The sequence below is a fragment of the Lathamus discolor genome, chromosome 7, assembly GCF_037157495.1.
Source record: "Lathamus discolor isolate bLatDis1 chromosome 7, bLatDis1.hap1, whole genome shotgun sequence".
In the NCBI taxonomy this organism is placed as follows: Eukaryota; Metazoa; Chordata; class Aves; order Psittaciformes; family Psittacidae; genus Lathamus; species Lathamus discolor.
Genome location: NC_088890.1, coordinates 6686812 through 6703348, shown reverse-complemented (window position 1 = coordinate 6703348; position 16537 = coordinate 6686812). Strand labels below are relative to the sequence as shown.

At 46.7% G+C, this 16537-nt stretch overlaps 1 protein-coding gene across 1 annotated transcript in view; it reads right to left on the bottom strand.

Annotated features, from left to right (window-relative positions):
• The window catches only part of DNAH1 (dynein axonemal heavy chain 1), a 78194-nt gene that overhangs the window by 14607 nt on the left and 47050 nt on the right, over window positions 1-16537 (bottom strand). Inside the window, 21 exon segments of the mRNA XM_065687635.1 lie at window positions 110-306; window positions 1666-1685; window positions 1688-1883; window positions 2763-2941; window positions 4033-4054; window positions 4056-4072; window positions 4441-4611; window positions 5181-5355; window positions 5971-6136; window positions 8197-8330; window positions 9544-9648; window positions 10436-10594; window positions 11240-11359; window positions 11506-11530; window positions 13418-13570; window positions 14027-14113; window positions 14202-14395; window positions 14510-14543; window positions 14545-14594; window positions 15082-15231; window positions 15557-15672. Of these exon segments, the coding sequence (XP_065543707.1) occupies window positions 110-306; window positions 1666-1685; window positions 1688-1883; window positions 2763-2941; window positions 4033-4054; window positions 4056-4072; window positions 4441-4611; window positions 5181-5355; window positions 5971-6136; window positions 8197-8330; window positions 9544-9648; window positions 10436-10594; window positions 11240-11359; window positions 11506-11530; window positions 13418-13570; window positions 14027-14113; window positions 14202-14395; window positions 14510-14543; window positions 14545-14594; window positions 15082-15231; window positions 15557-15672 (2470 nt within the window).

The following is a 16537-nucleotide window of genomic DNA, read 5'->3' as shown; positions in this document are numbered from 1 at the left end:
AACCAGAAAAACGTGTAACCAGTAACAGGAAGGGCAGGAAAAAGAGATTCTCCAGAGGCAGCCCTGACAGAGCTGCTCCACATTATGTGCATAGGAATGTATTACTTACATGTGAGATGCCGGCCTGGTGAGAGACTGTCTCCCACTTCCTCCAAAACCCAGGAGAAGAGCATCCCCTGGAGCCTGCCCCAGAATCCGACTGATTTGGCAGATGTGCTGTATTGCATCCATGAAGAGCACAAGCTTCAGCTCCGGGATGTTGACTTGATTGTACTCCTCCAGGTAATCCTCAATCACAGCTTTCAGCTGTGGGCAGAAAGTCAGTTGTGGCTACCAGATAAAACCAGCGGAGAGGGGGTGGGTGGTAGTCTGTGAGCACAGACAGGCCTCTGGGAGAGCAGATCCTGGTGCTTAGCAGGGTCTGTGAGTAGCTGCCTGTGGGGAGGTGATGGCTCTCTTTGCTTCATGCTCCTATAGCAACTGCCATTGGACTGAGCTGAATTTAGCTAGAGGCAGTGGCAGCAGCTGCTGAAAGGTGACCTTAAACTAACTCAGGCAAGTGGCTGAGGTCTGCTGTTCCCAACAGTTCTGCTTGCTTGGAGAAATGGCAAGGCAGAGTTCAAAATAAAATAGCTTATGCCTGCCTGACCCATGCTGTTCCAGGGCCTCCCTGTAGGAGAGCTTTCTCACTCTATAGCTGACCACTGCCTGCTGCTGCATCCTGTGGTTTGGATCCTGGATGGAAAGGGCAAGTGCTGGAAGGAAACGCTACTGGGTGCAGATGTGTAGAGAAGCACTCTCCTCTCCTGGCCCTGCCATTGCACAGAAATAGCTGCAGGATCAGTCTCTCCTGCCCTTCCCAAGGCTCTCTTCAACAACAGCCTCAAGCTAAAACAGGCAATGAAGCATGAAGGCATCTGGGATTTGGTCCTACCCCTTCAGCAATCTCACTGTGAACCTGGGTGAGCAACATCAGCTAGAATTTATACAGTGCTGAGATCCCTGCCTAGGTGCCAGTCTTGTGCCTATCAGTGGACTGTGCAGCAGCTTGATAAGTCTGGCTGTCTCAGCTGGGCTCACCTCAGTGGGGGACAGACCTAGCTACTTTGCAAAAGAGATTGGAAAGCTCAGTTAATTACCTGTGCCTGTCACACAGCTATCACAAGAGCAGAGACAACAGGATAATCACCTGTTTCTGATAATGAGTGCAAAACGCACTGCTCATTGCTTTTGCTTAATTATTATTACCAATACTCACAGTATCTTCAAGAGGGAATCTGGCAGTAACATTAATTATTTGTAAAGGTCAATTGTGAAGTCTTTAATGGCAAAAGTAGTATTGTTTGGGAGTAATGTGCCATTTCTTTCCAGCAAATTTCACTTTTCAGTCCCAAGTGCAGTTCATTTGGGAGACTTGGCATAGCAGGCTGCCCCAGGATGGCAATGCAGAGACAGCTTGTTCCACCTCAAGTGCCCATCACACCAAATGCAGCCACTATATGTACCTGGGGTAGGATTTCACAGGAGAGCCCTGGGAGCGTTTGTGATTCCAGACATCTCCAATTCAAGCTGCCCCATGGTTACTATTAACTGTTTTCATTTGTTTGCAGAAGACATGGAAGATGCGAACATAGATCACATCATAATGATTCCCACTGTTCTTACCCTTTCCTGGCTGTCAATGCTTTGTACAGTTTGATATGGGCATCTGGATCCATGAAGTCCCCAGACAGAACTGGCTGGGAGGGGACAACCTTCTCAAAAGTGGTGTCTAACTCCTCCGTCATACTCTTCATCAGGTTGTTGAATCACGTGCGGTCCTCCTTGCTGACCAGGCGATCACAGAACACCCGCCAGCTCTCATGATGCCACAGTTTCAGCAGCTGCAGTGTGTCCCGGTAGGAAACCCCAGCAGACAGCCTCCATGGGAGAAGCAGAGAAGTATTAAGAGCCTCCCTGTCAGGAAGGCTGGTTCCTGTCTGGCATGTGGCCAGCTCCACTCCTGCTAGAAGGCAGCTGGAGTGGAGAAAGAACTAAGCAGGGGAAGCTGCATTCCCTTCTCCTCTCAAAATCAACTCTTGTCAAAACAGCTGCTTCGCAGAGAGCTCATTACAGCTTCAGCTAATCCCCCCTCTATTTGTCCATGTCAGGCTTTCTCTCAGATTAAAATTTCATGTTGCGTGTCCTTATCTTTCCCTCAGTTTGATTTAATTTTTACTGTTTTCAGAAGTGCTTGTGGGGTTTTTTGGTTTGGTGTTTTTTTTTTTTGTTTGTTTGTTTTTGTTTTTGTTTTTTTTTTTAAAGATCTTTTTTCAGCTGTAGCACAGAACTGGGGTCCCAAGTACTTCCTGTCATAAGTCACCTCTACTGACCAGGCTGGAGCCAGAGCAAGGTCCTAGGACAGCTGAAGGGGCAGAAGCTTCCATTGCTATGGGCTGGTCACAGGACAAACCTCTGTCCCTATCTGGTCCCCTATGGCTCCATCCAGCCCTGAATGGCCAAGCTGTATCATACTGACTCCCTGTGGCCACTTACCTGCTTCCATGCCAAGGAAGGGCTGGGGGGGTGGTGGGGGACGTCTGCGTACTACTCGTACTAGGCAATATAGCCAAAGGGAAGGTTACCACGTTCACTGAACAGTACCAAAACACAGTTCCAGCAGGAAATTGAGGCCTCTTTGTAGGCCCACCAGTGAGTTCCTTACACTGGAACATTTCTGGTCTTCCCCTGGGTGGCATAACTGTGCTGATGGGAGGACTCACCTGGATGGTGCTGCGCTCAGCCATGAGCATGCCCTGGAACACCTTGGAGAGGTCTCTCGGGTTGAAAGTGTAATGTGACTTGGCTGGTGTGGGCAGCAGCTGGGATGTGATGGCCAAATACATGCCAAGAGTGGCATCAACCAAGGGCTTGTTCAGGTCTTTCACTGCAAGTGCTCCTGCTGCAGAGACAGAGGAAGGTGGAGAGGATATAAAGGTGGTGACTATGGGTTGAGAAGGTCCTGGCAGTGCAGACAGGTAGGATGAGTTGCAGAGGTGTTGCTAGGACTTTGCCAGGAACACATTTTTCTGCTTTCTTATGCAGAGACTATGGAGGGACCTGACTAAGCACCTGCTCACTGCAGTGGACAGTTTGCCAATGAGTTTTCCGACCACAAGGAATCAGATTTGAGGAGGGAAGAATGCATCACAACAGTTCTGTGGGGTTAAGACTTTGTGCACCCCAGGGAGAGAGCAGGTACTGCCAGACCGGTAATTGGTGCCTACCTGAAATACTCCTGAGAGGTTTTCCTTCTCTCTCTTTATACTCCCAGAGTGGAGTCTCAGCTACTTTTAAGCTAGAAGGGCTGAGTGCCCTCTCACTAAACTGCCTGGCAATTTATTGAGATCAGCAAATGCAAAGCCACTGAGGAATAATTTCTTATGCAACAGTCCAGCAAGATTTAAACACAGCTGCCAGTTTTAGTGCATAAAACATTGTTTTTTGCTTTTCTCTCCCAGTTAAGTTTCTTACAAGCAGTGCTGGGGAAGCAGAGCCCTGTGACACCCCAGCACTCTGCACTTCCCAGCTCTTTCCAAAATTCTTTAGTTTATTTTTAAATCACGGTTAGGTGCTTCAGTGTGCCCCCAAGCTCACAGTCAGGTACTGATGCTTGTAAATATGGCAAGCACACAGAAAGCTCTGCTTTGCTTCTTCCATAGCTCGCTATTCTTGCTCCTTCCTACTGGCATATTTGCAGATGAGGGCACATTTGCAAAGATGATCTTAAATTCCCACCCTGTCAAATGTATGAGGACTCACTACGCTCCAAATGAACCCTTTTTTTTCTGGGTGGCTTTAGCACCATGCTTAGATCCACCCTGGCCAGCTCTCCCCAGGCTGCAGCAGATGGAAAGTAACAGAAGGCTCCGCTTCCACAGAAGGCTGCTGTCTGGGCAAGTGTCTGTCTGCTGAAAGCACAGGTAAGCTGCCATGCTGTGCCCATCAGCTTATTCTGTTCACAGTCTCCTCTCTCTCTCTGTCTTCTCTTATGCACTGGATCTCTGTAACTTTTTTTCTCCTAGGAGTCCATCTAGAAAAAGACAAAATACATGAGTCAGAGCTTTACCTGCTGAGGTGAGGGATATCTACATCTTCCATCACAAAATCCTATCTGAAAGGCCTAGACCATAGGATTCCTTATGAAACTGGGAAAGACAAAGCTGAAGTTTGCTGATTGGCACCAGCAGAGTTTGACCCTGAGACTAAACTGTATGAGCTTCTCTGTTCGCTAAGATTCAAACAACACTTTCCCAAAAGCATCTTCAAGCAATGAATGCAAGTTCCAGCTTCCAACACTTTGATCAGATCATCAATACTAATTCCTCCCCTTCCAACCTCCATTATTATCAGGCTGACTTGCAACATGAGGAGAAGGTGGCAGCTGCTGGCAGAACTTACCCACCCAGCTGCCAAGGATGGTGGAGAAGATAGCTTTCTTGCTGCTGTCCTCCATTTCAGTGAAGGAGAGGTAGTTGAAATGGAGAGTGAGGTGTGGAGTGACAGCACTTCTTCCGCCTCCAGGAGGCCCCATGGCACAGACAAAATTAATATCTACCAGCTTCTTAAAAGCACTTTGGAGAGTGCAAAATTAGAAATGAATGTGAAGTTGTAGCTCAAAACCCTTACCACAAATCTCCACAGTGGATATGCACAGAATCATAGAATAGTTTGGGTTGGAAAGGACCTGAAGATCATCCAGTTCTAACCCTCCTGCCATGGGCAGTGACACCTCACACTAAACCATCCCACACAAGGCTTCATCCAACCTGGCCTTGAACACCACCAAGGATGGAGCATTCACAGCCTCCCTGGGCAACCCATTCCAGTGCCTCACCACCCTAACAGGAAAGAATTTCCTCCTTATATCCAACCTAAACTTCCCCTGTTTAAGTTTTAACCCATTACCCCTTGTCCTGTCACTACAGTCCCTGATGAAGAGTCCCTCCGCAGCATCCCTATAGGCCCCCTTCAGGTACTGGAAGGCTGCTATGAGGTCCCCACGCAGCCTTCTCTTCTCCAGGCTGAACAGCCCCAACTTTCTCAGCCTGTCTTCATACGGGAGGTGCTCCAGTCCCCTGATCATCTTATCTATCAGCATATCTATCAACTTCTGCCAAGATGGCAAAGGATCTGGGTCATACTGAGCTGATTCCTGTCATACCAGCCCTGGTGGTCCATCCACTACCGCAGCAGCTCAATGGGTGGCTGAGCACCGTACGTGTCCAGCATGGGCATGTTCAAGTCATCAATAAAAAATATGAAGTACTGCCCAACTGGAGGCCCAAGCACACCCTTGCGCCAGTAAGGACAAAACTGTGTAAGGACACAGGACAACTCCTATTGCAAAGGTACTTTTAGCTTGATCCAAAAGCAGTTTTTTCTCCAGAGGCTTCCTGGGGCAGTGGTTTCAGCTCTCTACACTTTCACTGCATATAATTCTTTATACAGGTGCGCGCACAGGAAAGATCTGGTGCAAGAGTTGGGGCATTTGCTTTTTTCCAAACATGAGTGAAATTTTGCCTGCTTATGCACAATGTCAATGAATGTCAGCGCTGTTGGAAACTTCAAACCAGTGGATGACCATAGAGGAAAAAGGGAAGCTGTTAACGGTGGGGAGTGGGATTGGGGTCAGCAATCAAGTGTTCTCCTCTCATCAGTTCCTATAGATATCCCACACCAAGGTTTGCAAACACCTGTGCTGTGAAATGGAGTATTTCTGGAATACCCAGAATTGAGCAATTTTTACAGACCCTCCCTAATCCTTCTCACTTTATTGCAAATGTATAAAGTTATTAGGGGCTCTCACAATCCCAGCTCAGATTTTCTGTGTCCTTGGGGCCCCTTCAGGTCTCAGGATGAAACTAAATGGCTAAGTTGATAGAAACACTGAGCTTAGGGATGCTGCCTTTGCAAACACAGGAAGGAAACTTGCCTCTTATCCAGTTTGCTGTCAATGAGATCTTGAGTTTGGTTAGTAGAGGTACGTGCTGAAAACATCAGGAAGTGGGTAATGCATTTGAGAGGTAAGCTCTTCAAAAGCTTGTCTGTAATTGTGAGAGTCTTCCCTGTGCCAGTGGGACCAGTGCAGAGAACCCAGAAACACAGTCAGCAGCACAACCACAGGTATACAGACTGTGTTTCTCAGCTTTCTGACATTTGCTGGAGGAAATGCAGTTACTGCTCCCTTAGGCATTCAAAGGCTGGGAGAAGACAGAAGGCTTGCTCCTGACAGCCGTTCAACAGATCTCTTGGTGTGGAAGGAATCCAACCAGAGAAGCAGGAAATGGAACTCTAGGAAACAGGTCGAATTTGATGGGCTAGAATTTGATGGGCAGCAATCTAGCAATTGCTGCATTTTCATTGAACACCTGAGTGTTGACATTCACAGAATCACAGAATCACAGAATCCCAAGGGTTGGAAGGGACCTAAAAAGATCATCTAGTCCAACCCCCCTGCAAGAGCAGGGTAACCTACAGTACATCACACAGGAACTTGTCCAGGCGGGCCTTGAATATCTCCAGTGTAGGAGACTCCACAACCCCCCTGGGCAGCCTGTTCCAGTGCTCTGTCACTCTTACAGTAAAGAAGTTCTTCCTGATGTTAACGTGGAACTTCCTATGCTCCAGTTTACACCCATTGCCCCTTGTCCTATCACTGGATATCACTGAAAAAAGCCTAGCTCCATCATCCTGACACCTACCCTTCACATATTTGTAAACATTGATGAGGTCACCCCTCAGTCTCCTCTTTTGCAAGCTAAAGAGACCCAGCTCCCTCAGCCTCTCCTCATAAGGGAGATGTTCCACTCCCTTAATCATCTTTGTGGCTCTGCGCTGGACTCCTTCAAGCAATTCCCTGTCCTTCTTGAACAGAGGGGCCCAGAACTGGACGCAATATTCCAGATGCGGCCTCACCAAGGCTGAGTAGAGGGGGAGGAGAACCTCTCTTGACCTACTAACCACTCCCTTTCTAATGCACCCTAAGATGCCATTTGCCTTCTTGGCCACAAGAGCACATTGCTGGCTCATGGTCATCCTCCTATCCACCAGGACCCCCAGGTCCCTTTCCCCTTCACTACTTTCCAGCAGGTCACCCCCCAACCTGTACTGGTACATGGGGTTGTTCTTCCCCAGATGCAAGACTCTACACTTGCCCTTGTTAAATTTCATCCAGTTTCTCCCCGCCCAACTCTCCAGCCTGTCCAGGTCTCGCTGAATGGCAGCACAGTCCTCTGGTGTGTCAGCCACTCCTCCCAGTTTTGTGTCATCAGCAAACTTGCTGAGGGTGCACTCAGTTCCCTCATCCAGGTCATTGATGAAAATATTAAACAGCACCGGTCCCAGCACCGACCCCTGAGGAACTCCACTAGTCACAGACCTCCAGCTAGATTCTGCGCCATTGACCACAACTCTCTGCCTTCTTCCTTTCAACCAGTTCTCGATCCACCTCACTACTTGATCGTCAAGCCCACACTTCCTTAGCTTATCTATGAGGATGCTGTGGGAGACAGTATCAAATGCCTTACTGAAATCAAGAAAAACTACATCTACCGCTCTACCATCATCCCTCCACCTAGTCACTTCCTCATAGAAGGCTATAAGGTTGGTCATACATGACTTCCCCCTCATAAAACCATGTTGGCTGTTCTTAATGACCCCCTCATCCTTGATATGCCTAGTGATGGAGTCAAGAATAAGTTGTTCCATCATCTTTCCAGGGATGGAGGTAAGGCTGACCGGTCTATAATTACCCGGGTCCTCCTTCTTGCCCTTCTTATAGATTGGTGTGACCTTTGCCATCCGCCAATCCTCAGGCACCTCGCCCATTTCCCACGACTTACCAAAGATGATGGAAAGTGGCCTAGCAATGACCTCCGCCAGCTCCCTCAGCACCCGTGGGTGCATTCCATCCGGACCCATCGATTTACAGATGTCCAGTTTGCATAGCTGATCCCTAACCCAATCCTCATCTACCAAAGCAAACTCCTCCTCATGGTGCCTGGGGTCTGAACGGAGAGCTCTTGTTGCTTAGGCACAACTTTTGATCAGAGAAACACAAATCCATGGGAGTGGGAAATAGTCTCAAAAGTATCAGGTAGCTGTTGATAAGAACAAGGATAGCTCTAAAAACCAAGATAAGGCTGGGCACATACTGGCTTATAGTTGACGAGCAACAGCTCCAGCAGATGGGCCATGCAGACTGTTATGGGCACAATAATGTCACAGAAGTTGGTATCAGGAACCATGGTGAACTCTGCGGTCGGGTCCAGCCACTTCTCCCAGCACACCTGAAAGTTATGGGTGTGTTCAGAGGGGGCCATTGCCTTTATGCTCTACAGGAAAACTATATCTGCTGTGTTTTTCCTGTCACAGCTCCTTGCGTAGTAGCTCAGATTCTGATGAGGAATCCAGGCTTCCAGCCCCTCTGTCTAGTCTTGTCACCCTCCCCTTTCTGTATGGCAATGCTGTGAGGCTCTGACTCATTTCATGTGGGAGGGAGGTAGCCCAAAAGTTGGAGATTATTGCCCCAGCAATAATATACTTGTTCTCCCTTCTGAAAACTGGGATCAAAGGGAGATGGAGCACTTGCAGTATTTGCATGAATTGGAATTCTGTCCTAAGCTGACCCACCCTGTAAGTGCCCCATGGCAGAGGGCCACTGAGGGCTTAGCTGGGATCCTATCTTCACATTTGGTGCCATCATCCATGTTGCATTCAAAGGCACATGGAAGTTTTGTACTTGTACAAGACGTGGATGACCTATGCTAGAGTTAAGCCCCAGGCAAACCTCCCAGAGGCCACTGTACAAGTGAGAGAGAGGTTTTGTCAGGGATGTGCTGGAGAACAGTGAGAAATTGCGCATTCCAGACACCCCATGCTGCCTTTCCACAGAGATGACGCTGGCAGCTTCTGCTAAACATCTGATACTCATGTAAGGCGCTTTGCTTTGCTTTGATTTCAGGAGGGGGAAGCATTTTTCCTCCTTTATTTTTCCTGTGGGTTTTTTTTTCCATCCCAGAGGGTGGTGACTGTCAATCAGATGGGCCTTGCATGCCCCACTCCCTGCTGCCTCCTGTGAAAAAGATGCCATGTTTGTCTGCCTTGCTCCTCCTCCAGACTCTATGCACACAGCTTTTTTGCTGTTGTGCACTGCTTTCTAACACTGACCAACCTTTCCATCTGAGCTGCTCCCTGTCCTCCTCCAGCGGCCACACTTGCAGAGCCCTCACACTTTCCTGAGCACTGGCAGAGACACTCAGGTCTGAATTGATTAGCGCTTGGCTCAGATTTGAACGTTCTGCTTCACAACCCTGAGGGCAAGAAATTGCCTTCTTCCTTTAATGAAAAACTTGATTTAACTTTAAACATTCCCACTTGGTTCCTATAGGCCTTCCTTGTCTGCCCTTGATGACAAATCCTACCAAATCCTGCAGGACTGTGTTACTTTCTAGTCCCTCCCCCACAATTTCTTGGCTTGAGGTTGTAAGTGAAATATTTTACCTCCCTAACGACCTCTTCATCCAGATCATCTTCAGGACTGCTAAGCCCAGCATCGTTCAGCTTATAGTCATAAACCAGTCCTTCTTCCGGGAAAAGTAATTGGATCTGTGAGAATAAAGCTGTTGGTGAACCCGGCTGCCACTCAGCTGAGTTCAGAAAAGGATCTGCTCTACTGCAAGGATGACTTTACTAATGGGATGCTGCCCAGACCTGTGTAGGTCAGGCCTCTCTCCCAGATCTTCAAGCTCCAAGGATCCCTTGAAGTTTGAGGCAGACGTGGTACACCAGATCCCAAGAGGAAGTCCATTCAAAGCCTCCAGGCACTCAATAAGCTCTGAGCCCCATTCCTCATTACCAGTTTCTCTATAATCCCAACTAGAAGGAAGTGCAGCAGGAGGGCCAGGAGACCTGCTTGGATGGATAAGGAGCTGCTGAGGAAATTTCCGTATGAAGACAGGCTGAGGAAGTTGGGGCTGTTCAGCCTGGAGAAGAAAAGGCTGCGTGGGGACCTCATAGCAGCCTTCCAGTACCTGAAGGGGGCCTATAGGGATGCTGCGGAGGGACTCTTCATCAGGGACTGTAGTGACAGGACAAGGGGTAATGGGTTAAAACTGAAACAGGGGAAGTTTAGATTGGATATAAGGAGGAAATTCTTTCCTGTTAGGGTGGTGAGGGACTGGAATGGGTTGCCCAGGGAGGTTGTGAGTGCTCCATCCCTGGCAGTGTTCAAGGCCAGGTTGGAGGAAGCCTTGGGCAAGATGGTTTAGTGTGAGGTGTCACTGCCCATGGCAGGGGGGTTGGAACTAGATGATCTTGAGGTCCTTTCCAACCCTAACTATTCTGTGATTCTATGATTCTATAATGACAGAGGATCTGTTTTTCCTTTACTCACCTTTTCCTTTGCCATCCTCTCCCTCAGCCACAAGCTGAAGGCCATGTAACCTTGGGAATCCCCAGTAGCACCCACAGTCCAGATCAAGGCAAATATAAACCAGGGTTCAAGCAGCTCTTTGATACCAGCTGTCTTCTCCTGGGGAATTGTCCTAATTCCCTGAGAAGCAGAGAAGAGCAGAAGTAAAATTCTCAGACATGGTTAAGGTACACAAACCCCAGACTCCTCTTAAAGTGCTTGTAATTCTTCCAGCTTCTATGTAAGTTTTGCTAGCCAGTTTTTCACAGGCCTTGTTAATGTATTCTGTGGATTAGAACTTGCTGTTTCATTAGTGTACTTGAGAGACTCCCCTTGCTGAACTAATGTCACTCAACAGGAGCTAGGAGAAGAATTTAGTCTTTGGGTTTTAATTTGAAAATCATCCAGCCTTCTGCAATACTAATTCTCCAAAGATTTGCAGTCTGAAGTGCATCACTGCTTAGCTCTGATCTCTGCTTTCCACTCCTTCTCCAATTCTCTCTGCTATAAATAAAAGAACGTCTTCCCTGCAGCCTGGTAGGCATGGAGCTTACCTTTTGTTCTTTCAGTGGGCAAAGCATAATCCTTCCAGGTTTACCTGTGTTTTGCAGGATGTTGTATTACTTTCTGCCATGTACTTGAGCTACAGCATGACCTTTCTGCACCAGCACCTCATTCTTTGGTGTAATAGCCAACACTTCACTTTCTGGTGACTACCTCTCTGCATGACATGATGCCCTTAAGAGTTACAGGCATAATATGATGATAGAGGTAGCAAAATCCTACCTCAATGGGAATAAAAGGCTGAAAGATACATTCCAAGAGCAGGAGGAGGCTCCTTGTGAGGTTACTGTCCGTTGAGGCAACTACCTCCTTCACAAACCTCCAGACAAAGCCAATGGCTTCCTGTAAGGAGAAAGAGGAACAACTTGGTGTCACTATCCAACACATTTGACTTCACTTTTACCTTCTTAGGGTGCTAGCTTCTTCTCACCTGCCTGCAGGCTATATTTAACAGGGAAGGTATGCCTGAGAACGCTGCCATTTCCTACCATATCCCAGATGCCACTGTTTTGACTGGAGAGAAGCAAGTCAAACCCCTTCAGCTCAGTCTTAACCCCAAGAAACCTCTAGGCCTGCCTGTTAGTTCTCTGCAACAATGATGTGCATCTTGTTCCATCACTGCTGTTAAATCATTTGCTCCCTTCAGAGCTTTCCTTTGCAGCTCCATGTTATTCAATAAAATAGGAGCAGAGTAGAAATAACAAGACTTGTTCTTATAACTTTCTCACTGGAGTTTTTATAACTTACTCCACTGTAAGCAATGGTGCTGCACCAGTGACGATTTTGTCCAGGAGATATTTACAATCAAATAAAACAAACTATAATGACCAAAAAGACTAAGTCAAATCCATACCCTGGTTCCTGTGCCCAAGGATACCTGTGCCTCACTTGATGAACTGCCTAAAGGTCCATTTTGTTATTTCTTTTACTGAGACATACATCTCAGTCTGAGTGACACCATGAAACAATTTCTATGGGCATTAGGATCTGTATTTCATGTCATCTAACTGTAAAATGCCGAGTTTCCCTTTAACATCGCTGCCCTCAGTGAAAAGCAAAGAGGCCTTGCTAGCATCCATTTCAGGTCATAGGTGGGTTATCAGCTCTCTCTGCCTCTTCTTCTCCACCAAGTGTTTTCAGGACAGCTACTCTGCTAATTCAAATGCTTCCGTTGGGTGACTACAGCTTATGAGGATGAATCCAGGCTAAAGAGCATGACTCTACCCTCTCTACAACTGAAGTTCCCCATCCTCAGCATCCATCACCAGGCAATGCTGGAGATGGTGAACAGGGGAGCAGAAACAAGGAATGCTGGCTGTTTGCAGCAAGAACTCAATCTGTACATGGAAACCTGGAGTACAATTTCCATTCAGGCCCTGGACTTTACTCCCATTATTAATTATTTGTTATTTTTATAGTGCTTGTCAATTCTGGGGTATTGTTATTGAGATCAAGGGAAAACAGTCTGTTCAAAACTCAGATGATTAAAACAGATGGATTTGTCTGTAAATATGTTTTACATGGCTGCTGTATTTTTCTTTTTGTCATGTTGACATGTCTGCCTGCTGCCCTTGGGTACAGTCACATCATAAATAAACTGTTGAGCTTAACTGGAACATCCTAGAGAATGTCCCTCAGTAAAGAAGCACCAAAGCCCAGGCTAGGAAGCTCTGAGTCTCAGCATCAGCAGTGTTTGCTTACTTGCATTTTTCCTAGAGGCAGTTAGTTTCACATTTATTTTGTTTCCCGTTTTACAGAACAGAGTCTTTAGCTTTGCCCCTAAACAAGCGGTGGGTAACAGGGCTAAAGGGAGATTCACACTGCTTCCCACACCTTAGTTTCTGGATAAAGTGAGCTGCAAATTCAACCTGAGGTTACATACGGAAACATAAGCAGTAAGACCTGACTGTCAAGAGGGCAAATAGGCTACTGGGTCTTGCTTCTAAAGCGTGTAAGCAAGCAGGAGCCCTGGTAACAGCAGTGAAATGCCTCTTTATGTCTGAAAGTCATTCCTCCTCATTCAAGGCCACCAGTGTATTTATACAGAACAATTCAAGTGCTTTTTTCAGAAGCAAAGCAAGTGTTTTTAAGCTGCTGCATCTTAGAGCAGGGGTATGTGCTCCAAAGCAATTTAATTATTCCTTGTTATGCAGTTAACGCTGCTTGCTGAGCTGCAGTAACTGTCTGGGCATGTGCTGGCAGCCAAGCCAAGCACACAATAGAAGATGTCAGCTTAAATAGCTGTGACTGGCTATTGTGGCTTGGTGAGGATAAGGACTTGATTGCTCCTGGTTTCATGCCACTACCCTAAACAGTTCTCAGCCTTGAAGAGAAGATGCTCAAGACAAGAAGAAAACTGTTTCCAGTCTGGAAAGAAGGAAAGCAGGTTTTGTACTTTACCACTCATGCGTTAGCAAGTTGAACTCTCCATAAAGCTGGCCCATTGTGATGGATTTGGGATTCAGTACAAAGTATCTGACTGCCTCGTAATTCCCACCACTTGCTGGAGGCTGAACTTTCAGTGATGTCATTGCAACTGCCAGGACTTGGTAACTCCGCAAAAGCAGGAGAGCAAGAGATTTAACCACCATGGCTCCACTTGCTCTCACAGCAGCTGCATTCAAAAAGCAGTGAAAAAGGAGGTATAGTGAAGGATAATATGACAGTAAGGAGATGCCTGGCTGTATTCACAGAAAGCAAACATCCTAGATGAAGAGGGGAGGAAGTTAGGTCCAAGAGACCTGAAGCATCTCAAGATGTCAAAGCATGTCTCAGCCTTAGAAATCTGCAGCAGAGCTAATAAGCCTCAGTCTAATCTCTCAACTTGAAAGAGTGAGCTAGTAATATACTTCCCCATGGCTATAAATCAGTACCAAAAGGCATCATCTTGGTGCCCTGACTTTTATCTGAGAGAAGGTGGAAACGCTGGATAGTGCGTCTTCTGTGAAGCTTACCCCTCTGCATCTGTAGCTAGGCAACGGTTTACTAGTGCCAGCAGAGTCTCACAACCATACCCTTGTCTTACCAGAACCTGTTGGTCCCACCAGAATAAGGCCATGTCGAACCACAGTAGTTTCATGCACTCAGTCACAAAACCTGCAGAGGAAGACAATGTGGAGTGGGTCTGGAACCAGCTGTCTCTTTTCCTAGAGCAGAGGACTAAAAGCCCAGGCCCAGAGGGAACTTGTGGAGAGCTTTTTCCTTCACCATCAGTATCCTGCAGGATTTGCGTATGGCTTCTTCCAGGATGCCATAAGCAATAGGCTCTTCTTTGATCTTGGGAAAGAAATCTGAGACAATACCACTAAAGAGCATGAGGTCATCCTTCGGGAATTTGGGTACATTGGCATCCCTGATAGCCCGTAGGCAGATCAGCTCCTGCAAAGATTTAAGAAGCTCCTGCAAAGATTTAAGAACTCAGAACTTCAGAGATCTCACCTCTCTTATGAGGCCTAATAGGTCTGTGACAACGTGAAGTCTTAGCACATTTACCTCATCCATAGTAGGATTCTCTCTTTTTAGGTCGTGCTGTTGAGATGACAGTCTTCACAGCTCTCATCCCAAAGTCACAGTGGTCCTGGGAAAGGCACAGAGAAAACAATGACATCATACAGGAGCACCACCTAAAATAGAGTGAACCTATGCAGGCACTCAGTTAGCAGGCAAGAAAAGAAAAATCAGTAATGCCTTCAGAACAACCGCTTCCTATCGAAATTTGCTCTCAGTATCCTTCAAACAACTAACTAGTCCTCAGCCGTACAGACTACAAGTGAGGAAGACAAGAATATCTGGATGATAAAAAATCCTAGATGGAAGGAGAAGTAGGCAAGGCTGCTTAGCTCAACTGTCCTGCCATTGTAATTCTAACTATCACTGAAGCTGAACGCAAGCCAGCCACAGGAGGAAAAATGAGAATCAGAAAGGAGGGAGGTAGATGAAGAATGGGTACTGTGACCTTTTTGTGATATGCAGTCACAAGGCACTGGGGGAACCAGCGAGGTACTTTGTGCCTAGGCTGAAAATCTCACATTTAAAAAGACATTTATGGACATTAAGGCAACTACTTGGGAGCTCAGCTGCTCTGACAATAGTTTGAATGTTGTAGTGATCTTCTTTGCAAGGATTTTGGCTTCATCAAACGCAAAGGAGTAGAGTGAGATCTCAGCAATCATGGAGTAATCTTGGACCATCATAGCCACAAGACAAAAGAGAGCCTGAAACATATGGTTCCAACACAAGATTAACACACTTGTTTCCTGCTTTTTCCAGCAAACTGAGAAGGCTGGGTATCTATCCCAGGCTGTTTAGAGGACAGCCTGAGTGCGCCTGACACCTGTCAGGATAGCATCCCTGCAGACTGCTATCAGAGGGGCATCATTTGCTTACAGATGTGATTCAAATCTCAAAATGATCCTAGAAACTTTCCAAAAGCATCACTTCCTAATCCTTGTCATGGACACACCAGTGGTCTGGGTAGCATCCAGCACCTGTACTGCCCCCTCTTCTTTTCTTTCTGTCTATGCAGTCTGTTCTCCTTACCTTCAGGTTATCGGGCAGTTCAGTACGCCCAGCGTACCCTGGGTTCATTGTGATGAAGACTGCACAGGATGGGACCAGTGAGATCTCTGTGCCTTCAAACACGAAGCGATCCACCCAGAAAATTAAAAGTATCATCCTCCTTGAAGAACAGAGCCTGACCTGAAACTCGAGTAATATAGCAGAATCTTCCAAGAGGAAAACAATGGCTTTCAGTAGTTAAATTATGAAGCACGGACGCACAGAGGTGCCCACAACTGTAGTGACTCAATGTGGGCCCACTGCAGGAATCCAGTATTATCAGCAATATTTTTCCCCGTTTAAGAAACTGGGCTCATGGAAGATTTACTGATAGGCTTTTTTTTTTTTTCTCTTGAACAGACTTTTATCCCTCCAGCTGTAAACAAACATCTTTTCATTTATTCTGCAGTAGAGTTTGGACCTGAATTAATTCATGGCAGAGAGGGCAAAGAGAAACCTAAATCCTTTTTAAAGCTGGGTAGGTAGCAATTTCAGATGGGGGATAAGGTAATGCAGAAGAATTCATGGAGAGCAGGTTTCTAATTCCAAGCCAAAGCAAAGGAGATTCAGGTCTTAACCCCTCTGAGCCCACCGACAACAAAGCAGAGGATGGCTGTTAGACTGGCTGACAGCCGAGTCTCCATGTAAAGCTAAAAATTCACTTTACATTGCAACTCTGGGTATGCACAAGTATGCATTTTCCTGAACACATTGGGTTTTGAGAATCCACTAAGGCTTTCATAACACATTTAGACAAATGTGGTGCTGAGCAATTCATGGCAGAACACTGACTGCCTTTATCCCAGCTCTAATTTGTATCAGTGGATCTGTACTGGAGTGTCTCCCACACCAAAGTCTGCTGGCACTGCAGCTCAAGCTGAGATGTACTTAAGCCTGTGCAAGCATGGGCAACTACAGAAGCACAGACTAGGGTGAAGTTACAAAACCCACCCAAGGTGCTAA